The sequence below is a fragment of the Micrasema longulum genome, unplaced genomic scaffold (genome assembly GCF_059751315.1).
Source record: "Micrasema longulum isolate JH-2025_06_02 unplaced genomic scaffold, ASM5975131v1 h1tg001317l, whole genome shotgun sequence".
NCBI lineage: Eukaryota > Metazoa > Arthropoda > Insecta > Trichoptera > Brachycentridae > Micrasema > Micrasema longulum.
This window is the reverse complement of record NW_028278504.1, coordinates 414,452-440,139: the sequence shown is the minus strand read 5'-3', so window position 1 is coordinate 440,139 and position 25,688 is coordinate 414,452. Positions and strand designations below refer to the sequence as shown.

At 32.2% G+C, this 25,688-nt stretch overlaps 4 protein-coding genes across 4 annotated transcripts; 3 read left to right on the top strand and 1 right to left on the bottom strand.

Moving 5' to 3' along the window:
* The first annotated feature begins 1,883 nt into the window (after nt 1–1,883).
* scat (VPS54 subunit of GARP complex scat) lies at nt 1,884–4,971 on the top strand. The gene is made up of 2 exons (XM_088235027.1): nt 1,884–2,249; nt 2,325–4,971. Exons 1-2 carry the CDS (start codon nt 2,152–2,154, stop codon nt 4,873–4,875), a joined length of 2,649 nt encoding a protein of 882 aa, XP_088091153.1. The 5' UTR covers nt 1,884–2,151; the 3' UTR covers nt 4,876–4,971.
* LOC148275927 (E3 SUMO-protein ligase RanBP2-like) lies at nt 3,317–6,474 on the bottom strand. The gene has a single exon (XM_088235028.1). The coding sequence runs from the start codon at nt 6,337–6,339 to the stop codon at nt 5,215–5,217; it is 1,125 nt and encodes a 374-aa protein (XP_088091154.1). The 5' UTR covers nt 6,340–6,474; the 3' UTR covers nt 3,317–5,214.
* A 63-nt stretch (nt 6,475–6,537) lies between these two features.
* LOC148275926 (cytoplasmic dynein 2 light intermediate chain 1) lies at nt 6,538–11,016 on the top strand. Its single transcript, XM_088235029.1, has 3 exons — nt 6,538–6,798; nt 8,606–9,041; nt 10,354–11,016. Exons 1-3 carry the CDS (start codon nt 6,673–6,675, stop codon nt 10,749–10,751), a joined length of 960 nt encoding a protein of 319 aa, XP_088091155.1. The 5' UTR covers nt 6,538–6,672; the 3' UTR covers nt 10,752–11,016.
* Nucleotides 11,017–16,267: 5,251 nt separating this feature from the next.
* On the top strand, nt 16,268–24,350 carry Gpa2 (Glycoprotein hormone alpha 2). The gene is made up of 3 exons (XM_088235022.1): nt 16,268–16,446; nt 20,484–20,647; nt 22,389–24,350. The coding sequence occupies exons 1-3, from the start codon at nt 16,293–16,295 to the stop codon at nt 22,479–22,481; spliced, it is 411 nt and encodes a 136-aa protein (XP_088091148.1). The 5' UTR covers nt 16,268–16,292; the 3' UTR covers nt 22,482–24,350.
* The last annotated feature ends 1,338 nt before the right edge of the window (nt 24,351–25,688 follow it).

The window sequence follows — 25,688 nt, the reverse complement described above, 5'->3', positions numbered from 1 at the left end:
ATCCGAAGATATAATCTACTGTAGCAGATTCCGTAGAAGATTTTTTAGAGACTTCATAAGCAGAATGAGCAGCGGTGGACTGGTGTCCACAGCCGCCAAATAATTGCCTCTCGGGTGGAGCCCTAAGCGATAAAGGGATAGTTGAACCTTATCATGGGAAACTTGAGTCTGAGTAGAACAGAACGTCAGATCTACTAAACAAAGAAGAAGGAGAAGACTTTTTGTACAAAAAATGTGTTTACGAAGGATAATGTAATATTGGCGTATTAATTTAATTCATTTGAAAGCTTTCAGGCTCTTTTTTATTTATAGCGTAAGCTGATTTTACTAATCACAATAATACTTCGAAAATAATATAAGCTTATACTACATGTTTAATAATATCTCTATAATGCATACAAATAGTTAGCTACATGCAATTTTCCCTCTAAAACAAATTCAGTGTATTAATTTGTTACTTTACGTATTGTAGAATTTTTTTTTTTCAAATATGAAACAAATTTATGTGAAAACATTTATCTAATTGAGTTTTTAAATATTAAAACCAAAATCCAGTAGGTTAAATCCAAATCTTTATATATAAACGTTTGGACAAAATTATATGACTGATTTTTCCAACTGGTTCAAAGAATAAACCAATTTCAAACCTATTCAAGAAAGGTGAAATCATAAGACCTAAGAGGTACAATTGTTTGAATGAATCTCATTTACCTGCAAATTATACATCAATAAAGGTTTTTGTTATATTACTTCGACAACTTTCAATGTCGTTTTTCAATATTGAGGTATTTACAATTTCGATTCGATAGTTACGCAATTTATTGTATTGAGAAATAATTACTCAATTGCACAACTTTTATGAATTGTTCATTAAAACGCCAATATTGCTTTATTCTTTTTCTCTTGCAGGTAATTTATTACATTAAATGTTTTTATTGTTATTTTTTTAGGTGTCACTAGTTTTTTTTTGCACATTTGAACAACAATATTTTATGATTACACCCAAAAACGAATCAGTGCATGATCGTGTTTAAATGATCATTTTCAGAGTTTCCCATAATCACCACTGGCAGCAGCACTTCGTGGTTGAATAATTTCGTTTCATTAAAAAATCTTTTTGCGTTAATATTCCGTCACATTATTTTTTTTTCAGTAAATTTGATAACAATAATTCAAACTTAATGTTGTAGGCGTTTACATATTTTTTTTCTTTTTTGTTTAAAATTGTAATAAATTAGATATATGTTAAATAACAATATGCAATGCGTAACGTGTTTTTTAAAAATGTTTGTTTATGAAAAAAAAAATTCTGTCAATTTAAGTTTTTTACATTTTTTAACCTTTTCCTCACGAAGCATCCAAAAATAACACTTTATCTGAACGGGGGGACCGAACGACTCAGTGCCTACTTGTATATAGCGTCATGAGAATAAAAAGTTGGAAATGTTTATAATCGTGCAATTATTTATTTTTGTTTTCACCTACACATATTTTATTATTTTGTGTATTTAATTCATTTTTGTTAGTTTGCTAAATCCTAATGTACAATATAGCGCAAATATCTTTAATAATACTCGAATTGTCAAATTAAAATCTGTCAATGTGGAATTCGAATCTCCTCCTTCGGTCCGGCTATGTTAAACACGATCTGAATTTTTTTTAGAAACCTGCTTCGTTTGTATTTTTTTATTCTTTTTCATTTCTATCTGTATACTTTATTGCACCATTTACCAACATAAATTACTTGTTGTCCAAAAATCTTTCATAAAATAAATCGATGAACCCCCATAATATTGTTTTGGTTTTTGGGTGGTACCTACATGAAGTAAGAACCAAGTTTTAATTTTTTTTTAGTTATGGCAGCACTTAGAACGTTAAACGTCATTGCAATTCGTCTATTTGTCAATTTGTCACAAATTGACTAGTTAATAAAAAATATATCATTTGTGATCTTTACAAATATATGCACATGCGTATTTAGTATAGCAGATGATGTTAATTGCATTTCAAAATTGAAGTGTTGTTTTATTTACATTAAAATAATGTTTTTGACTTAATTAATTAACCTATTTTTCGCCTATGTTTTACGACGATACGCTCCGTATCGCGGTGCACATATCGCGATTATAAACGTTTTCTCCTTACAATGTCATGGCGAACGCGATTAAACCCCAGAGCGATATTAGGGCCTGGGAGTCTTGCCACTACTGCCCAGTTCAAAACTTCAAATCGGCCCAAGATTTTGAAAAGTAAAGTTTTTTTCAGTTTTATTTATTAGCCAGCGTTAAAAAATAAATGTCTTCATTTAAAATATTTTGTTTTAGGCATCTTCGTGAGAGACATTGCTCCCAAGAAGGAGGTTCTTTCGTCTGCCGTTACGGATACAATGGAGTATGTGTCTCTCTACCGTTAGACGGCGTGAGCGACGGAGATTACGAGAATCACGTGCGGCGCCATCATGCTCTGCGACCGGCGGCCCCTGTAGAAGCGTGGAGTGTGTACTCCGCAGCTCAAAACTTGCCCGCCGTGCTGAACGATCCCGGACGTACGAAACGTCTCACTTTCTTCACTGAACAGTGGGGCGATAGTTTTGTGGAGAAGGCTGATATTCGGAGCAGTCCACACTTACCGGAAGTTACTTTAGCCCATTTCGACCACTATATGAGAAAGCTCGGCAAGAAGTATCGCAGACACAGTCGCATAGTTTCTCAGTACAAGGCTGATGGGGAAGCTCAAAAAGCTGGTCGAACTCTGTCTGCCGAATATGACCTAACCGAGATTCCTACTCAGTTTTTCGAGCCTGATTTGCCTCTCAATAACCCGACCGTATTTGATACAGTATTCAAAGGTCTCGGTGACTGGTCTCGTGACAGCCGAACTCCATGCCGGGCCCTTCAGGAGCGCCTCTCGCACTTTTTAGATATTGTAGAAATTCAGATAGCCCGTCAAGTGTCCCAGAAATCTGATGCATTTTTTCACGCGATGCTTTCCCACGATACAATTATGGAACAAATGAGTTCAGCAATCAGTGTGGTTAAGTCCCTACGAGGTAATATTGGACGGGCTAAATCTGGTTTAACAGAAAATCCTCTCAAACTCGTAAAGCTAGCAACCTTTAAAAACAATTCCTCCAAAGTTCACGAAAAACTTAAACTAATGTCAACTGTACATCAGACTCAACCTACTCTTCAGTTACTGCTCGGTACAGCAGATTACGTAACAGCGTTGGATTTGATCGGCACTACGCAATCTATTCTCTCCACGGAATTATCCGGAGTCCATGCATTCCGTCACTTGTCTTCCCAATTAAGCGAAATGGAGCGACTTATAGATAAGATGTTAACTACCGAGTTTCGCCGTTTTGTAGCCGCAGACCTAAACAGACCTCCAGATGAGGAGTCCCGTCCTTTAGATGAAGACAAATTTACCGCAGTTATTTCTGGTCTTTTGCGTAGGAAGCGTTTTGAATTTCTAGAAATATATAAAGAGGAAGCGGTAGCTACGATTCAAGCCACTGTCAAGCGAGTGATGATCGAGGAAGCTTCCGGACAAGAAGGGGAAGTATGGGTACGCGGGCAGGGAGAGAGTGGAGGTTGGCGGGGTGGTGCAGGGCTTTTGGCAGGAACTACACGTCGTCTTCTACCATTACTTCAGAGAGTGTTAGTTCTGCGTAGCCTTGTTTTGCGGGCCTCGTTAGCTCCAGATGTGGCACTTAATGACGGGGAAGACTTCTTTACAGTGGAAGACCAGAAGGCTATAGAGAGTAAACTTCAAGACTTAGTAGACTCAGTTTGTGACTATTGCTTAGAAAGATGCGCTGGTTTGCTGTCAAATGGAGATAAAGATAATTCAGAAGGTGAGAAATTTGCTAATCTTTCATCGATAGTGGAAGAATTTACATCTGAATGTGAAAAAATATCTGGTAAAACCTGTTCTATTTTAAGAAATGCTTATAAAAATAGAATAATACGATTTATTCAACGTTTTCATAATGATAGAAGAAATAAACTAACGCTTCTTCTTGATAACGAACGATGGAAAAAGGCCGAAGTACCTGCTGAATTTCAAGCATTAGCTGATCAGTTTTGTGAACACGGATCTTTTGAAAGGATCGCAAGTATTGAGACAGATGGTGAAAAACCTCCTGCTTCGTTCCTTGTCGTGGATAAGGAACCCTACAGTGTGGTGGGTGTTGCTTTAATGGCCATGAGAATGGTGGCAGAATACTGCCGGGCAGGGGATGAGGCAGGATCAGCAGCAGGTACCGCTGGAAATGCGCTCGTTGAATTACTCCGACTGTTTAACTCTCGTAGTTGTCAATTAGTTTTGGGTGCAGGTGCACTGCGCAACGCTGGACTCAAAACTATCACGGCCACTAACTTGGGATTAGCTTCACGAGCTCTTCAACTTCTGTTACGATTATTAGTACCTATCCGTGGTCACTTCCCAACCATGACTGCATCTTGGTCTACACTGGAGCGTGATTTACGCGGTCATATTACGGAGATTGAGACTAAGTTAGCTTCTTTGGCTACTGGAATACTAGCAACACAATTGGCAGCTTGGGAAGCTCGACCTCCCGTACCTTCGCAGCAGTTTCGTCTCATCAGTCGCCAACTTCTTAAGCTACATGAAGCTCTCGCTGGTGCCCTTCCTCCCGCACAGTTGAGTGCCGTGTATGCAGCAGTGCACCGGAACTTCAAAGATAAACTACGGGAACAGCTGATACGCCTGCAGGTTGCTGGGGACGGAGGCCCCCAACATGGAGTAGTAACATCAGAGTTGACTTTCTATCTGCAAACTCTTATTACACTACGTGTACTACCAGAAGAGCAACTCTCTTTACGCCATATGGATGAAATCTGGCTGAAGTGAGCCTTTATTATTTTATTGTATAAAATTTTGTATATTTAATAGACAAAAACTGTGGTTGGCTTATAAATTTATTAAATCCACTAAATGAAAGAAAAAGTGTTTCTATGGGTATCCTTTATTATGATAAGCACAATTTTATTTTGTTTTATATTTGAGATGTAGTGTACGGGCACTGTATCACTGTATCAAATATTCTATACAATTGGTATATGCAGTAACATTCTTACTGTAAGTGTTTGAATCAAACTAGTACCATCTGTGACAGTAGGTTACTCATAAATTCTCTTCGTATTAAAAGTAATGCATCATTAAATGTTTATAAATATACTATCGATAACACTATGAAACTAAACCAGTGTTTAATGCTCCTTGGCGATATTTATGTCGACTATTAATCCATCCACAACTGCTAATAATGGGGTTACCACGGGTCATTCCTAAAGGTGTACCCATTCCACTAAGACATTCTAATATTGTAGAATTACCAGACACAATTCTTCCAAATACAACAGCTCTTCCATTTAAGAAAGGCATAGGCCTGAATATTATATTGAAAATTCCATTTATTTTGTTTTTGTGAATATCCATGGATAACACTCCTGGAACTGAATGGTTAAGTGTAAAATTTTCCGGGCTTAACTGATCGTCATCGATATTGGTCCCACCAAAGCCATTATTCTTGGTAACATCACCCGAGGAACAAAACATATCTGGTACTATCATGAATACTCCAGTTCCTGAGTAAGCTTCTCCCGAAGGGATCCCCTTTACCAGCTTTCGAAAGAGCTGACAAGTCAAAGGACAGACTTTGTCAAATAATTCTACAACTATTCTTCCCAAATGAATCCCACCATCGGCATCAAACTCCATCCAGTATTTTGTGCGACTCGATATGTCTATAAAATCTGGGTCAACCATGCCTTTATCAATCGGCCTTGTGGCTTCCAGGCAAAATGGAAATTTCCCCATTAATTTAATTTTATCCAAGGTATGTTTCCATTCTACTCGCAGTTCTTCAGCCCGACATGCCACTGCTTGTTGTGCAGTGAGGCGATGATAAAATGCGCGATTATCCAATATGAGTTTATCCGCTGCCTCGATTCTTTTTTTCCTGAGTTTTTGGCGCGTGCGATGATTCCTCGGCAATAGCCAACAATCTGTATATCCTCCAAATCTATTGATTCTATTAATCTTTAACAACAATTTAAGATATTCCAATAGGTTTTTTTGTGAGGTTCTATTTTGTTTTTCCAGAATACGTGATTTCATATATAGTTCGGGAATTAATTTAGGAGCTTTTATATCAACTCTAGCTGTGGCAGTTTTCACAAGTTCCCTGTGGGCTTTCCATGCCGCTAGTTGCGCTTTATTTAAAACGGAAGATTGGACCAGTTTCTTTATTTCGGCAAGTTTTTTGTCATCTTCTTTTTCACTGGGATTTCGTTTCTCTGATTCAGAATCCATTATACTAGTAATTTTTATGTTTTGTTTAGCTTAATTTTGCTCTGCGACTATTAAGAATATTTAAAATTTATAAGATTATTACAAATAAAAAAAAGAAATATGCCACCATTGAAAAAAACTAAAAAATCAACAAACATTTTTGTATTGTTGTCATGTTGTTACCACAGCAACCACATGAAAACAATCACATTTGCAAATTCATACGCATATCTGACAACATCAAACAACTTGTTCCAAAATGGCATAATCTGCGTCAGACATAATAATTGGAGAGTAAAGTTTCGCATTCAATAAGATTTTTTTTAAATGGCATCATTCACTTAATAAATCTACATGGAGGAAAATATTGAAACGATTCGTGATATTGCTATCAAATTGCTTGAAAATAAAATGAAGACTAATGAATCCTCAAATGAAAGTACGTCACGGACTATCTTCATACTTGGACAAAAAAGTTGTGTGAGTTTCTTATGCATATATCTTAGATTCTACTTAATTTAAATTAATTAATGATTAATCTGACTTTATTATAATTAGACAATATTATCTAAGATAGGGAAAATAATGGTTTGAATGAGATCACCACCACACTTTGCATATGGAAAGGATAAAGTTACCAGGCGACATGTAGCAACTTTATGGAAGAGCCAATAAAAATTGTTTTTTTATTTTTATTATTAATAAAAATATCTCAAATTATTTTGGCATGATTCCTACATAATTTAAATAAAAATCTAAAATATGAGGTTCTGCATAAATTTAAAAAAAAAACTAAATTTGCTCTTCTGTAAAGTTGCTACATGTCACTCGGTAACTTTCTTTTCCAGCGTCGATATATTATGCAAATATTTATTTTTTACATAAAAATACAAATTTGCTTTGTTAATAGTTCAGTGCAGTGGTTTTCTCAATTTTATAATAGACTATCAAAATTTAAAATCAACATTTTTATGTATTGTATTATTTCTTAAGTTTTGTAATTTTAAAATTACTCCGCCCGTGATGTCACTACTTGTCGTTAGTGAGTTATCCTGACTGGTGATTTATCCTGACCGGTGATTATGCTTCCTGGAAATTGGAAATCTAATACAACAATCTATCATTGGTTGAATAGGTGCGAAGGTTTTCACGGTCACTGTTATCAATATTATGTATCTTTTTTGGGTGATACCGTGTATGTTGGATTTGATCCGACGTTTCGGCTACCATTGCACAGTTTTTCCCTGAAGATGGCTCCTGCAATGGTAGCCGAAACGTCGGATCAAATCCAACATACACGGTATCACCCAAAAAAGATACATAATATTGATATCATTGGTTGATTCGGAAGAACTTTTGACATGGTTCAAAGAAGTTAATTTATTCATACGTATTTGAGAAACTTTGTTATACTTTCGCCAATTTCTTATAACACTGAACTTCCTCATTAGTGATCTTAAAATATTTGTAATTAAGGTGGTTTTGCACTGCAATATTTTACTGTGCCTGAACTGGTGCCTAAGGCGTAAGACCGAACACCTTATCTTCCATGTAACATGGATGATCTAGATAATTATAATTTAATCATAGCTGCACAGAATATAACAAGATTTGTTCCTTCTTTGATATATTTCTAAACTTTCTAATTTTAAAAATAAAATATTAGAACTACTCTAATAAAATCAGTATCACGGTCACATTATTCTCTTTTCTTATTTATTTTATTTTTCTCATAAAAACAAAACACATTATGGAATTTACATAATGGTTACAATATGTCGGTAGAAATATATACATTAAATTTGTCTCAGTATAACTTTTATTATAACATAATAATATTTACTCTAAGTACCAGTTTAGGTCACAAAAAATTTAGTGTATAGGCATTTATATGGGTTAACTACTCAACAGAATTCCTTCTTCTTCCTATCTTAACCTAATCCTAATCTTTTACATCCTTTCTAATGGCTTGGGAACGTAATTATTATTTTGTAACTTGTTCATAAATATATTTTTTGTTCCTTAGTATGTTTACAAAAAGTGCTAGGTGAAAAACTTTAATTGGACTCAACTATCATGATGAGATTTCTTTATTTCTTAAAAAATAATACATGTCATCAGTGTACTATTATACCGCATAACGCTTTAAAATGTACATCAAAAGCTTTAAAATCCAAAAATTTTATCAATAAACCAAACACTGTTATTGTTTTTTACGTCTGCTTTTAATAAGTTTTTATGTATTATGATACAATTGGTTTTGAAAAAATAATGATATGTTTTCCAGGGTAAAACCAGTTTAATGAATGTATTTCTGGATAAAAACGAAAAGCCAAAGGAAACACTCGGATTGGAATACACCTTCGGAAGAAAAAATTTAGTTGGACAATTTGGTGACAAAAACATATGCCACATATGGGAATTGGGTGGTGACATATTGAACACACCTAATATAATGAGCATACCTCTAACAGCTTACAGTATTATGCACCTGACAATAATCATTATGGTTGATTTGTCTCAGCCAAATCTACTCAGTTCATTGATCAACCAATCTGTTACATGTCTGAAATCTGCCATCGAGATTCATAAAGATGCTCAACTCTTAAAAGCAAAATTCAATTCACAGAATAGTGACTTGATGATGAGTAGTGATAGCGATCAAATATTTACAATACCGACTTACATAGTGGGGGGCAAATATGACCAATTTTTGGAACTAGGTAAGATATTATGAGTGACAGAAATACCTATGTACATTATATTGCAAAACTAAACATAAACAATTGATCGTAAATTTTAATTAGAATGATATAATGTGCATAATAATACACACTACAAAACTTCTTGTTAGATAACTTTTGGTAGGTAATGCTTTTTGAACTCAGTCAACAGATTAAGTAATCTTATTTGCAGGTTTTTTAATTATTTATAAGTGTTAATTAATATTATGTTCTGAATCATATCATGAACTTGTAGCACTTTTATATTTGAGTCGCCAATTCATCCAAAATTCATCTTCTCCACTTTTAATCAAAAATGAATTGAGTATCTCATTTTATGGCTTATTACCTAAGTATGTATGTAGTAGATAAAGAAATTGTAATTTTTTGTTAATAAACCATGATTATTATTGTTATTATTATTAAAGGAAGTACATAAGTTTTCAAAGAAAATTTCCAAAACTAGTGTTTTACAGTCAGTATAATATCTAATAAAGATCATCCAATTCCAAAACACATATTTTCCGTCTTCCAAATAATATCATATTGTCCATTTTGACGTTATGTGTTTTGATTACTTTTGTACTTATTCTTTGTTATAATAAAATAAATGAAGTTATATTTTCTCCTCTTAAAACTGCTTAAAAACTTATTACTATAATTCATCTTGTCCCTTCAAAACATTTACAAAATGCCATAAAACATTTACAAAAGTCATTATGTCCATAAAACACTTACAAAACCAACCTTTTCCATGATGTATCTTAAATAAATAAATGAATTGTTTTAAAACTATTTATCAAATATTATGCTTCTCATTAAGGTTATATTTAATTTAATCTAGTTAGATTAAACAATATATAATTCCGAGGTCTATACACGTGAATTTATCAAAACAAAGCTAGATGAACAAGGTGAACTTTGGAAATGGGTGACTCATTTATAGATTACTGTGTTGCACAGTCAAAACTGCAATTTGCAAGCAATTTGCTTTCAAGACATTGGACCCATCCTTAAAAACTTTGTTACAGTGAAAATAAAATAGTTCTAATCTGCTTATTAATTTCTATTACTTATGATTATTTATTAGTACTCACAATGTAGCTTACCTTTTTTCGCTGGAAATTTCAGAATAATTGCTAAAATAGGGCAGGTATGAATTTTACACCCAATTTAAGCTAAGATTCTGATGATGATGTTCTCTGTGTAATCTATACTTATTTAAGATTAGCATAAAAGCTCATTAAAAAGTATGCATATGATTGAAAATCCCACAAATATCTTATCATTCAATAATGTGTTTGATTTTCAGATCCTACATATAAAGCAATGACATTTAAAACCTTACAAAGTGCTGCCTTTTATTTTGGAGCGGGGATATTTTTCTTCTCCAACAAAGATCACTCTTTAATAAAAAAGTCTAAGGAAATTCTGAACACAGTTGGTCTAGGATTTAGAAATGTCATGAAAACTTTGGTTCAGGATACAGACAAACCGATGTTCATAAAACCATGGGACAGATCTTGGGTCAAAATAGGTCAACAACCAATACGTTGGGAGGGGGGGAGTTCCATTAATAATGTGGTGGCATTACCTCGCGATCCGTCACTTGAGGCTGCATATAAAGAACCATCTATCGATGCTTTGCGCACGCACAAAGACCAACAGTTGCAGTTTATTTTGGAATCAACTGGGAAAAGCTACTTTTAATATTACACAAGAAATGTGCCATGTATGTAGCAACTTTACAGAAGCGCCAATTTAAGTTTTTTTTTTTTTAAATCTCATATATATTATTTTGGCATGATTCCTACATAATCTAAATAAAAAATTTAAATATGGGGTTAATTATTAATTTTAAAAAAAACCTTTAATTGGCTCTTCTGTCAAGTTGGCTACATGTCGCTTAGGAATTTTTGCCTTTCCACCGCCGATATGTTTGTTCTTTGGTGCTCAATAAACAAATTAGTTATAATTCTTTATTTATTTATTAATTTTTCTGTATATCCAGTTAAGAACATTTTTAATTGCTTGTGTTGAGCCGAAATATTGAACAATAATTCAGAATCCAGATAAATTCAGAGTTAATCGTATCTCCTCCAATACGGGATATACTGCGAGAAACATTAATATTTTCGAAGTCTTGATATACGTCTTCAAGAGGAGAGTTTTGCTATTATTGCTGATTTAGATAATTTTTTATATACCTACCTTTTGCTTTTATTTTCTTTATATTTTAGGTCATTGTATGGGTTTTATATGTATTTAACATAGAATTAAGAATAGTCCAGAAAGAGCGTAGAATCATATTTGAATACATCATATTTGAATACATGTGTCCAATAATTCCCCCACTTAGACACACTTTTGCCGCGCGCATACTTGAAGTCATCGAGTAATATTGCCAGATGTGCACTGGGAAACATTGATTGACACAACAGAGTAGATAAGTAAATGATAATTTAATAAGAGTAATTGAATTAATGAACTTTGAACTTAAAATATAAAACAAATTTTATTTTACATAAAACGGATATTTTTATTTATTTATTAAATCATACGAATTTTTTTTTTGTACTCCTAGGAGTTACAACAAACTCATTTATATCATTATATCATGTTATATAATGTTTTATGTTTTAAAGATAATTTCGGCCAAATGTCCACCACGGCGTTGTTTAATCATGTGAATGAGGTTCAATTTTCATTATTTCTCTTATTATATGAGCAAAGTACGGTAAAAAATGTTAGTACCCTGGCAACACTAACGAAATTTCCATTTTGTTTCTTTGACAATCTGACGGATGGAAAAATAATTCAATTTTTAAGTAATGCATTTGTGACAAACACATTCATTTGATAATTACACATGAAATGTGATTGCATCCTGTTTCTTTAAGATCCTAGCAGTATTTCTACACTTTAAAAGGACACAGCACGGCATGGCGTGGTTAAATTCGAATCAGGAGTTGCGTTCTGAGCGACGTCTACAAAGAAACTAATATGTCAAAACGTAAACCTACTCATTTATGAGTAGTTGAGTCTCCTTTTGTTTGATGTGCGTATGCGGTTTCTGGACTATTCTTAATTCTATGGTATTTAATATATATTTTTTTGCTTTTTACAATAAATGTTACATGTACAAAATACATTGCTAAACAAACAAAAAAAAAACATCTCCAAAAGGCATGGCCTGTGTGAACCATTTAAAAAAAAACTTTTAAGGCCACTGGAAGAATACAATAGATTTAAATAATTTCAAGTGGTGGTAATATTAAAACATAATCATTTTCATCTATTAAAAATGATAAAAATATATGTGCTGTACATTAAAAATAAAGAAGCCATTGAAAGCTTTCACGAATGATTAAAAAAAATCTAAACAAATTTAAATAATGAATTAATATTTCAATTAAATATTGCATTTCCTGTGCCATAATTGATTTATGAATAATTATATGTATGTACAAACAAAAGTTCAAGACACAATTAATAATTATTTTCATGACCCGACTTGCTAAATATATACCCGTGTTAAGTTGGAACTATATACACTATCATTCAAATAGATTAGATCGAGAACCAAACTGGTTAAGCAATGAAAAAGCGTAGGACTCTAGAAAATGCATAATTTGATTTTTAAATCGTGATTTTCTAAAAAAAGTAATTATTGTTCTGTAATAAACTGTCAGTTTTAGGTAGGTACTTGAGGAGCCTGTGTACCTACCTATAGTGAATTGGCACTTTATTTGAATACTTATCTAAAATTCCTGTTGCGAGGCATTTGGTAAAAACATAAAGCAAATGTAATATTATTCATATTTTAATAAACTTAACTAGGTGAAATAATTCAGTAGAATTCACCACATCAATAGGTCGGCGAAGGTGCAGTACCTTGGTCCTATTTGACGTTTTTCCTTCGCCATTTCTAACACATATTTTCAAATGTATTTTATCTTTTCAGTTGTGAGATTTCACTTTAACATAAAAATGTGATGTTTTAATGATTTACGTTTGTTTTTTTAAAAGTGCATTAAAGATCGAGGTAAAACACAAAGAATGTACCTTGGTCCTAGAGGTGATATACTTTTGATTTTCTCTGGTAACAACGGTCAAATTACGTTTTATAAGGCTAACTAAACCACCATCACCATTTTTTAAAGCCACTAGATTGCTCACAATATTAATAGGACCAAGATACAACTAATAGGTTCAAAAGTTTCCGCTACATAGAGGTTTTCAATAAACCTTTTACTTCTTTTTTGTACCACAACTGGCCAGGAAGCCCAATTACAGCACAGAACACCCAGGCTAGAAAAAAACCGAAATCGGACCTTCCGTGCGTTAGTTAAGAGTCTTAACTACTACGCAACTTCACAAACATCAGATGGAAAAAAATATTAAAGCAATGTAAGTACCTATTTAGTTATAAATAAATATATGCTAATATTTTCGTTATGAGCTTTACATTGCGTTCTTTATTATTCCCCGGTTTAACGTAAATAAAAAATTAAACAAAAGATTCGACGGCTGGGAGAGCATTTTTTCTGGTTGTAGAGTTTATTTTCAATATTTTTTTACCTTTAGACGTACACCCGTTTTCCACCCTTTATTTTACTAAGCATAATAATCACATAAGCTATTCTCGGCGCAATTCTCAATTCATTAATGGATGACGCGAATCGTCAGGCAGGTACACAACTACATACCTTTGCAACGGTCGATTAAACTAATGTTAGTAGCATTGAAGACCCTATAATATTACCATTTTATTCTAATAAACCCCTAGGGGGGTAAAATTTAAATTCTCCAGATAAAAGGGCTTTCAGTGACCCTTACTGCGTAGTCTGAGTTTGAGATTCTAGATCTTCATACCTGTCGTGTCACTAGAAACAATGGAAGCATAAAACAATTCAATTGTATAAATTTGGAAGATAATTGTATTATTTGCTAAGTTCATCAATAAAACCTGAGTGGTAAGTGGGTTTATTTTGAGTTTGGCCATATACCCAATTTACACGTATAGTCCCAATTCTCAATACACCCGGCCCGTAAAATTCGCGAGGGTGGATACTCATCTACATATTTTCATTTTTGGTTTAATTCATTTAGTAAACGGGGAGCAGGGTTTCGATTGTATAGAGAAGACAGGTTTTTTGATTGGTTGATTTGGTGTTTATTTTGTAGAACTCCATATTCAAACTTATAATATTAGAAGTCAAACACTGATTTGAGTCTACTGAACACTTTATTTTATTTTTACACATATAAAAAAAATATTAAAACAAAAATTTCGTTTCGCCTTGTTAGGGCGTTTTCAAACGAATGTAAAGATTAGATGGATTGAATGTCCTTATATAGTTATATAATTCAAAGTAGTTAATGTACTTTAGTAGAAAATAAAAATAATATTATGACCTATAGCATGTACATTAATTATAATTGAGGGAAAAACCAATAGTTAAGGGCAAGGCTAATACCCGTATGCAGAGACTAAACTTAAGGTGAGGAAAGTACATTCTAATTTCAAATGGAGAGAATAACCCGAAGGTGAAGACAATAGAATGTACTTTCCTCACCTTAAGGTTTGTCTCTGCATACGGGCATAAGTGTTTAATATGTTATGGGGAATTTAGGTATTTATGGTTGAAATTCGGAAAAAATATAACAAAGTAAGTATTTATTGACATACGCAAGATAGGTTTTTTTTTACGCAGTGACACATTATCAAACGGCCTAACCATGATTATTATAATGTATTTTTTACGTTTTTTTACGACGACGACAAAAATATTCTATTATCGATTTCATATCATTTATTATATTATTATTTTGGACAATTTAAGCTCATAAAAAAAACGGAAATGAGTTTATACTGCCGCGCATTATAATGAAAATTGCTTTGACGAGATATTTCAAGTTGAATAAAAAAAAAGGGTCTCACAAAATATGTATTTATTATGTCGAAATAGCCTGGCAATAATGTTCTAGCTCTTAGTGATAATAATGTTTTTCTCTTGTGCTTTAATCATAATTGAGGGAAAAACCAATAGTTAAGGACATTCAATCCATTTAATCTTCACATTCGTTTGAAAATACCCTTACAAGGCGAAACAAATGTCACAAAATTATTGTTTTTATATTTGTAAAATAAAATAAAGTGTTCAGTAGACTCAAATCAGTGTTTGATTTCTAATTTCCTTTCCACACCTAATGGTGCATAGGGCACTGTATTGGTACACCAATCGCAGCGCGTCTTACGCTTCAGGTGCCAGCCCCGGGACTATGAAATATTTTTGTGTAGAAACCCATTTTTAAATAAATAATGTCGTTTAAAAATAAACATTTTTCAATAATTGTCGTGCAGAGAAAACGCTATAGTAGCTGTTATGGAAATGCCGGGTTTTAAATGTGTTTTTTTATCATAATCATAATATTTAATTCGTCCTTTAACAATTTCAAAATATCTTGCCATAAAAGAAATAATATTTATCGCTATATGGATCAACTATAGTTTATATGAATCAACCAATGATAAGAGAGTCGTGGAAGATTTCTGGTTTACTTACCGTCAACGGACCAATGAGGAACTTCAGCCCTACGGGAAATGGGATACAAAAAATGTTTTCATGCGCACGGTAAAAAAAAGCATTAAATCGTACGGCAAAGTTTATTGAAAATGGACGAAAAAGATAATAACCATTTTCATACAAAGCACTATTTTGATTGACGTCACTGGTCCATATAAACCAACCAATGATGTGACAGCTGTAAAGGATATCCGGTTAGCTTACCGTAAACGGACTAATGGGAAGAACTAACAGTGAACAACCTCTGACGTCACACGCGGAGTTATTTCAGAAATACAAAACTTTAAAGAATCGTAGCGCTGATATAACGATATGTAAAAAAGTATTGATTTGGCTTAGTTTAATAGTCTTTTAACAAATAAAAAAAGACACTGAATTTCATCATTGGCCGAACGTCACACGCGGAGTAATTTCAGAAACACAAAACTTCAATAAATCATAGCGGTGATAATGTATTACATAAAAAAAAATTGGTTTAGTTAATAATCTTTTAACAACACAAAAAACTAAAACACTAAATTTCCTCATTGCTTGTCCTGCGCGGTGCGGCTGGTCCCAAAGCTGAGACATAACAATATTGTCATGTCTATTGTATAGTCCTCGTGTGAACCCAGCTAAAATGTTTGTGTCAACCCGCCAGAAGAGGGGAGGCTCTCGGAAGATGAGGCTGGCCGTGCTGGTGCTGCTGCTGGGAGCGGTGGGGGCGCAGTTGGAGGGGGAGGAGGACGAGGAGGACACGCCTCTGGGGGCGCCCGAGCAGCCGGGGGGCGCGGGCCCCCGGGGGGCGTGGGAGAAGCCGGGCTGCCACCTTCTAGGTGAGAACACTGCGAGCCATTAACTGTTAGTAGGATAATATTTTTTAAATTTAAAATTATAGTTTGATCTGGAGGCCTATGTGGTGTAATGGTTAAGACACTTGACTTAAGCACGGAAGGTTCCAGGTTCGATTCCCGGTGAGAAAACAAAAAATAATTTGATTTATCCCAAGCCTGGGTGTTTTGTGTTGTAATTCACTCTGTAAATGGGCCCCCTGGCCTTTTGTAGTGCAAAAAAAATTGAACTAAAATAGCCCTTTTACTGGTACCTGAAGCGTAAGACTAATCATCTTACCTTAATGTAACCAAAAAATATCAAGATACGCTTCAATTGGTGTACCAATGCAGTGCCCTATGTACCATTTTGGTTCGTCAAATAATGTACCCATACTCAGTGTACATATTTGTGGAATGAATCGGCATTCACTTGGTAAAATAAAATGGATACATAGGTATGGAAATCAATATGAATAAATATTCTATATTTTTAATACGAATTCTGTCCATGAATTAAAACGTATTCTCACTCATTATTTTTTGGAAAAGTAATGGATTTAAAAAAAAATATATTATTAAATTTAACTTTGTTTCCTGGAATACGTGATTTTTTATTTCTTTATTTTAACGTGTTCGACATACTTTAAATCGTACATTGGTGGATTTATTGCCAAATGGCAACTTTTTCCAACCAACTGATGATGATGATTTTACCAAATAAAGGTATTATTTAGTAAAATTAAGTTTTTTTTGTTTGTTTTATTGCTCTAAAAAACCTTTAATTTATAAAGTAGTAATGTTGTATTGTTTACGTTATTATTTTTTATATTATTATTATCTAGTTATTCTCAACTTTACTGTGTTATATTTATATTTTGAGCATAAGATTTTCTCATGGTTCTTGTTATCTTTTATTTAGAGATGTTATGTTTCTTTTTTACTTTTTTGTTTTAAATTATATGTTCACTAAATTGTTTAGTTTTAATTATTCTTTTATTTCATACTATGTACTACATAATTACTGTACACTGCTGTGATTATTTCTGTAAATCATTTTTTTGTAAAAGGTTTTTTGAACCGTTGATGCATATAAATAAATAAATAAAATATAAATAGCAGACATGTAACAATAATTCCGAGTTCAAATAGACTACCGTCAAACCTGACAATTTTGCCCACTGCCGAAATCCTTAACAAAATCATGTATTAAAGTAAGAAAAACTACGGGTATCATTAGAATTACATTTGGTAAGTACATGTTGATAGTTCCGTGGCAAAACTAAATATTCAGTTTACCGCCAGTTTCATTTGATCACTTGAACGTAGTTATGCAGAAAGCAGCCAGTCCACAATTTTGGAAAAATGAGATATTGATGTTATCGGGTGCAGTAAGGTCGATTCAATGTTCTGCTAAAAACAGTCAGACCGCTTTGATACAAAAAACTGTATTAATCACATTCGGAAAAAGGTGTCGATCACAAAAACGATATTTCTCAATTTGCAGAAAACATCCACAAAACTACAAAAATCTTATGGTATTTTAAAAATCTTTTAAACTGCTCAAATACATAATAAAATTCTTGTTTGTCATATTTAAAAAAAACTTATGCATTCATTGTTTATCGTTTGTTAAAGTCAAAAACATTCCAACTATTGTGTAGATTTTATAATTCACTCTTTTCACAAAATGGCTATTATCTCAGTTTCTTTTATATGGCTGGCTGCTTTCTGTATAACTACGTTCACTTGAAATTTGATAACTTTAACTTTAAATTTGATAAGTTTAACTAACTTGAAAGTCTGTTTTTGTATATCTATAAAAAGTGTCAAAACTTTTGTTGTTGCGGAGTTTGTGTTGAAACAAGGCGAGGAAGTTTTATATATTTCATTGCATACACAATAACAACGCTATAGAAAGTATTTCTGTATATCTATTTGAACAAACACAATAGATATTTAAGTGGGCGAAATTCCCTTAGATTTCTTAGCAAGTGTTTTGACAATTTTGCCCACGTCTCAGGTTGTCGCTACATACTACTTTGAAAAAACATTATCCATGACAAAAATCAGATTTCAAAAAACAGAGAATAAAACAGAAAATATTGACACAAAATACGATTTCAAAAGATATGTAATCTAGCAAATAATTGCACTGCTGTACTAAATTAAAAAAAAAGTTTTTTTTGTTTTCTACATACATTTAAAGAAAAATGTTTTGAGAGCTTGCTCTCTTAATTACGAAAATCGCATCAGAACTGAAATGGTTTGTAAAAACATTTCAAAAGCGATTTATAATTTATTGGCTTATGCATAGTCAAACACGAACAAATTAAAAGGATTAGAGATAAACTCCTTTGGTTTTGTTGAAAATCCAATTATGTGCCAACCCTGGCACACAAATCCGCATTGTATAGAAAAATTGAGGAAATAGTTGACAATATTGGCCACCTATTTTTTGCATTGATTTTATAATGGTGATGCCTCGATGATGCTATTGATAAACAGCATTTTTCGCCCAAAAAGTAATAATAAACCGCATGATAAGGATGATAAAACCTAAAATAACAGTTAATGAGCAAGTGGGCAAAATTGTAAACAAGTGCAGACAATTTTGCCCAGTATCTTTTGTCTTCGAAAATAGCATAAATAAAAGAAAAGCAAACGTTGTGTACTTGTAAAAATGCTCAGAATAATTAGTATCACTATTCAACAAAATGGATATGAGTAGTCTTATACAAAAAATTGATATTGTAAAAGTTTGGTAAAACTGGGCAAAATTTTCACGTTTTTTTTATATTTTTTTTTTTTTTTTGGTGTTTTTTTTTACAATTAACATAACAGGTAAAACAGAGTATTCAAAAAATAAAGGATAATTACATAGCAATGAAATACATAGTAATAGTAACAATAGTAAACAAAAAATCCTACAAAAGCATGGCCTGTTCGTGGGTATGCAAGAAAATGTCAATGAATTTTTGTTTTTATAATAAATAGACAGTTATAATATTTTTGTGTAACATAAGAAAGATAAAATAAAAAGTTCTGTAAAAGGTTATATGGTATTTTTTTATAGTAATTAAAAAAGGAATAAAAATATATTTTTAAAAACACAAAAATATTCCCTATTATTAAAGGGCAACAAAATTATCATGGAAAAAAAGAGTTCAAATCTTTAGTTTGTATCCAGGATAGTGCGTGTTTTTTAAAAGTAGGAAAATTTTGAAAGTTTGGAATCAATGAAATATTGTCGGTAAAAAAATAATTAAACATTTTTGGGCCCATACATGTCTCTGTGCGAGCCTCTTTTTACAATGTGTTATTTCTAACACACGATTCCTTCTTTGACTTGATCTATTTGAATTACTTGTAAAAAAAATATGGTTCTTAAATATATATTTTAAACATTGAAAACAATATATTTGTTGGACCCTACTGTTTTTGTGGGGCGCTTTTGCAACGCCATTAGTGCATAAACTAAGGATTTTTTGTGAGATTTATGGCTGTGCGGCATATTGTCAAACGCGGCGTATTTCCCCAGGTTTACTTTACAGACGATGTCGCGGAAGCAATAAAACCGGTCTACCAAATTGACTGAATATAAGTGTCAATTCTTGTAAAAGGTACTTGGTCACAAGGATTATATCTCTGCCAAATTGTTTAAAAAGCTTGTCCAAAGAATTATGCAATTACACAGATAACAAAGAAGCGTTCAGAAAATAAATCCTAATCTAGCTGAAGCAAAAAAAACTGTTAGGAGAGATGTGTGAAAAAAAACACTACAGTTCTCCTTAGAACAGGTTATCCTAGTTAGGACTTTGAGGTATAGTATATTGAGGGGAGACCCTTGAGCCCACCATCCACCCGCAGCTGTTATAGAGTCCTGGGGGACTCTCTGTCAGCTGCGCATAGAGGAAAGTTATTATAAATATTCCCAAGGAATACAAACTCAGGACTTAGTATAATAATAAATAAATAATACGTTACCCTCGAATAATAATTTATTAGTCTCAGTTGAGATATGCCTGTACACTGGTGTCTAGGGCACAGCCGCAGCGTGAGTATTCCCGACTGCGCCCAGTTTTCTGTGACCACCAACGCTTGTCGGGGGTTCTGCCCCTCTGTGGCCTTCCCCGAACTGCGCCCCTCGGCCCCCCGCCCCGTGACGTCACTCGCGCAGTGCTGCAGCATCATGGAAGCTGAGCAGGTGAGTTTAATTGGAGAATCCAAGGATCATCCCCTTCTGATGGATCATTCAATTTATTGTTTCCTGTGGATTTCCTCATTGTGCAGCTAACAGTATTTCGAATTCTCTATAGGTATTAATTTGATAATACACATAGTAGTTTTATTTTATTATTTCAAGAAATATAAACGCACAGATCATAAATGAATTGTTTAAAATCAAAACCAGCAATCTGACTTTTTACTAACTTGCGGTAAACAAGAAAAAATATTTTACGCTTTAATCAGTTAGTAAATTTCTTGCAATTGTATTGAATTACATTAGTTAGAGATTTCTAAATATATTATATTCATCCTCGAATTTATTCAGTTTCAATTAAAACAATAATTAATTATGAATTTTTCAGATTGCTATTATTGATACTGAATTTCCAACTTTGCTGAATATGTTCAAAGATTGCTGTTTTTTATTATTACTAAGTTCGAATTTAATAGGGTTGTATAAATTTAAACATCAATTTTTTTGTTACATTCTTCCGAAATATTTATGACTTATTTTTGTGCTACTTTTATTTAGTTATTATTACAGTTTTAAAAAATAGAAGACTCATATTTTTACTTTTAAATAAAAAACAAAAAATTGATCGCGAAGCACGTTCGCAGATTGTTGCGTTTGATAATAATAAGGTTTTTAAAATCTGATTTTCCATTGCAAATTTATGTTTTTAATAGGATGTTACTAAATAAGAAACAACTATTTAAATAGAACAATGTTGCCCCACCTATAAACACGATTTGCATAAAATCGTCAGATTGCTGTTTTTGATTCTATAGGACTCAAATACATCAACATGATAAATGCAGTTACTGTATATATATTCTAAACAAATTTATTTATATTGGTTTTTACAAGAAAATAAGAAAAAAATATGTACGTGTTGGTATCTAATTACTCCAGATGGGTATTTAAAAATTAACACATTTTTCGACATTCATTATTATTTTTTATTTTTTAAAATTATATACGCCCAGGGAGTTTTTACATGACAAGTACAAAATATAAATTCGAGCGTTTCATGGTTCGACAAGACAATAATATGTAGGTCTTATAAATATGTAATGTATCTAATAAACAGTTTTTTTAAGTAACGTATTATATATATTTATATAATATATAAATAAATATAAAATACCACACAAAAGTAGGGAGGTACATAATTAAATGTTTTTGAAAAATTATAAAAGTTTTAGGCAAAAAAAATATTAATGTGTTGGTATTCATTTTTTAATAAAATACTTATCTATGTTCAACTTCTTTCTTTTGTAACTACATATTTGTTTGATCGATGTTTTATGGGTGTCTAAATGTTTGTAGACAGGCTGGATTTTCTCCCTAGAGAGTTATTTAGATCTAAATTTGTTGCAACAGAAGGAAAAAAAAATTAAGAAGGGAATATGGAAATCTGGGCATTTATAGAACTTATGACATGTCATTGGCTGATTATGTGAATATCACACAGTGTGTAAAGTGGCCATTCGATTAGTATATCCATTCGATTATTTTATTCTTCAAACTCCTAAATATATTTTTTTCAATCTGTTGATTGTTCATTTACAATAATTGTACATACGTATTTATGTTATAATGTCTGGTACTCGTACTTGGCTATACCTGTTGTCAAGTGATTTGACGATTTTGCACATACAAGAATACTCCATGATAAACATTCGGCCATCTTCTTATCTTGAACGAATTTCTTCAGGTGACGGTGCAAATCTTGTGCCTGGAAGGTGAGAGAAACATCACATTCAGGTCAGCTACTTCCTGCTCCTGCTACCACTGCAGGAAAGACTGACACATGGCTCCAGCACCCTCGTTTGACCCTCCACAGCCAACTTCTACCTTATAATCGACGGTGCATCGTTCCACGGCCTCGGGATCCAACTTCAGTGACTTCTGTCTTGAGACGAATAAATGAAAACTTAATATTATATGTTAAATTTAAAATAATATTATTGTCTTCGATCGATATGCGAATACCTTACAGTATTATATTAAGGGTATTATCTGGGGGTTAGTGCTAAAAGTGCCTTTGTCAGATTTCGGACAAAACGGCCGATTTTAAGCCGGTCGCGGTCTGGTTATACACATTTACAATACACCCTAAAATGAGCGTTGATTGTTTTTTATTGTATTATTTTTTTAATTTATTTAGTGGCTAATCTCGAGTAAAAAAATCTGCAAAAGGTGGAGATTAGTCAGCCGCGTGGTGTAGAGAAAGCACTCCAACAGAAAGCACTGGCAACAGAAAGTACTCCTCAATAACCGTCACTTTAAGAAATTCGACATAAAATAATATGCTTGTCACGAGTATGTCAAAATAGTGTTTTGGTACATTTTATAGCAAGAAATGCTGTTTGTTTTGACATAAGCAATAAAAGGAATGAGATTTTTTATGCAAAAAGTGCAAGATTGCATTGGTAATTGTAACACAAAAAGTCATATTACTGCAGTAAAAGAAATGCCCTTGTTGAATTTGATAATTTTAAATTTTATATGAAAATCGCTTCAGAAACAAACAATATCCTTCTCCCGAACAATGAGCTTTTTTGACATAATTAAGCACTTCTAGCACTATTTAATAAAAAACTAGAAGCTTTAAGTAAAATGCTCTACAGTACTGTAAATAATAAATAGTTCATTGTAAAATTACAGGATTAATTTTTATTACATGAAAGTTACAGTATTATTAAAATTACTCATAATGAACAAAGTTTATATTTCACAAGATCATTTTATTTCCTGGATGTCTTTATTTGTGTAGTGTTGGGAAAGGGAATTTTGCCTGTGGACCTTTATAAGAACTAAATTAATGTAATTAAACGCTATTAAGATGTCGCCCATTTTGAATCCTTTGATATTAATTTATAAAGAATTTACTTAATTTCGACTTTTTGAGGCTATTTCACTTTTGAAGCTTCTAGTTTATCAATTGTTTTAAACTTTGAGATATACCTAAGCATCTTACTAAAATGTGTAAATAATCTTTTTCTTGACATTTCTCAATAACATTTCTATGGTATAAATATTTGTATTATGTAAATAGATTTTTATTGAGTCACTCCCAACTTTAAGTCGATTATTTTATTATTCAAATTTGAAATAATTTCCTTCTAAAAAAGGATTTATTAATGGTTATACTTGAACATTGCAGGTGTGACACTTGAATAAAATTAATAAAAGGTGCAAATTAAAGTATTCAAATACATTACACATTCAGTTTATTTAATAGTTTAATTATATATTATGTGCTTTCAAAATCCCATTTTCATTTGATTTACTTAAACGGGTACCTTACTTTTTTGTATACAACGTAGAACCATCATATTATTTAGCCATCTAGCCATCTATCAAACTTATATGTTATTCTTATTTATATATTATGTAGGTGCATATAATATGCATTTGTGTGTTCGTTTTGAATCAACGTTCGCGTATTGTCAAACCTTATTTTATTGTTGTCATTATTTCGTATTTACTGCATTTTATGGTTACCTACCGTATTGTATAGGACTAGTCGCACATTATTCATTCGATGTGTATCAGTTAAATTTTAAAATAAAATGCTTTTTTTTCAGAATCCGGTTTTGAAATCTAACATACTTTAAAAAAATACAATTTATATCATTTCTTCATTTGAATTTTAACAAAAAGGTTTCTAACTTTTTACTAAGCTCTTTATTGTACCATTTTTAATGCAATTACAAGTTTTAAACAAATTTTTTTTATACTTACGCACCCACACACACGCACCCTCTCCCTCATTCATTCCCACAAGAACATGTATCCTCTCCCTCATTCATTCACGCATACACACATTCACATACACATGAATGCAAACGTCACACAAATACAATTACTAAACTTCTTTTTTTATATATTATGTGTCATTATATTTACGGTGGATTTTTTTAATTGGCTTTAGCATTGTTAAGATTTTTCTACTTATTTTGTTTATGTAATAGCTGTAAAAATACCAAATAAAAGAAAAGAAAATAAATATAAATAAAATAAATTATGTATTTTTTAAAATAATACTCTACAGTAAAAAATAATGTGTTTTGTCAACAAAAGATTGTACTTTGACATACAAATTAATTAAGGATATTGGCATTTAATAATTATACTAGAAATAAATAAAAAATATCAGTTTTATTTTTGATTGCTTACCTACTTACATTGACATGATTATTTTTATTTTTTCAATTTTATCCTGGCGTCCCGAGGTCCTGACGTGCAAGCCATTCCTGTACTTATGTAATACAATATAATTTGTGATATATCAACTAGTTCAGACCGTAATTCATTCCTATTGACATATTTTTTAATCCAGTATCTACTTAAGGTAAAAAATATTCAACGTTCGTTTTTAATCAATACTGGGTTTTAAACGGATAATAAATCGACAACATTCATGAAACATGTTTATTCAATCAAATTCAATACATATATTATGTTTATTCAATCAAATCATTGTAATTTTAGTTAATGCATTTAAAACTTGCCTTAAATATTATTTGGGATGACGACAGCATTTCGCTCCAAAAACAAAAACAAACCACCAAGAGCCGACTACCAACATAAGCAAAAAAAAGACGCATTAGACGCAAAGCCCGCACCTAATCCATTGAACACCGAGTCGGTATAACACGCGGCGTAAATTATCATTCGTTATACAAAAGGTAAAATTTATTATATTTAATAAAATAAATAAAACAACTTTGTTTTTAACCACTAATTTTTATTTTGCACCGACCGGTTTCAAAGCAAACAAGCTTCTTTGTCAGGGTTTACGTAACTAATGAATTGATTCCTTTTTATTTTATTTCTATCATGTTCACTAAATACTACACGTGGACCCAATAAATCAAGTGTTTTTTTCTTACACGGGTGGTAATCTGATATCTTTATTTTCGAAGTAAGCCAGGAGAGGACTAAAAGAAATATTGTTTATTTGGTTTTTAATTATTGTTTTCTTATTATGAATCGATTTTTTAATTTC

Coding starts and splice junctions, on each gene's coding strand:
- scat (XM_088235027.1), top strand. CDS start 2,152: ATGGCGAACGCGATTAAACCCCAGAGCGATATTAGGGCCTGGGAGTCT. Junction 2,250..2,324: donor TCGGCCCAAGATTTTGAAAA/GTAAAGTTTTTT, acceptor ATTTTGTTTTAG/GCATCTTCGTGAGAGACATT.
- LOC148275927 (XM_088235028.1), bottom strand. CDS start 6,339: ATGGATTCTGAATCAGAGAAACGAAATCCCAGTGAAAAAGAAGATGAC.
- LOC148275926 (XM_088235029.1), top strand. CDS start 6,673: ATGGAGGAAAATATTGAAACGATTCGTGATATTGCTATCAAATTGCTT. Junction 6,799..8,605: donor TACTTGGACAAAAAAGTTGT/GTGAGTTTCTTA, acceptor TATGTTTTCCAG/GGTAAAACCAGTTTAATGAA. Junction 9,042..10,353: donor TGACCAATTTTTGGAACTAG/GTAAGATATTAT, acceptor TTTGATTTTCAG/ATCCTACATATAAAGCAATG.
- Gpa2 (XM_088235022.1), top strand. CDS start 16,293: ATGAGGCTGGCCGTGCTGGTGCTGCTGCTGGGAGCGGTGGGGGCGCAG. Junction 16,447..20,483: donor GCCGGGCTGCCACCTTCTAG/GTGAGAACACTG, acceptor ACTGGTGTCTAG/GGCACAGCCGCAGCGTGAGT. Junction 20,648..22,388: donor GCATCATGGAAGCTGAGCAG/GTGAGTTTAATT, acceptor GAATTTCTTCAG/GTGACGGTGCAAATCTTGTG.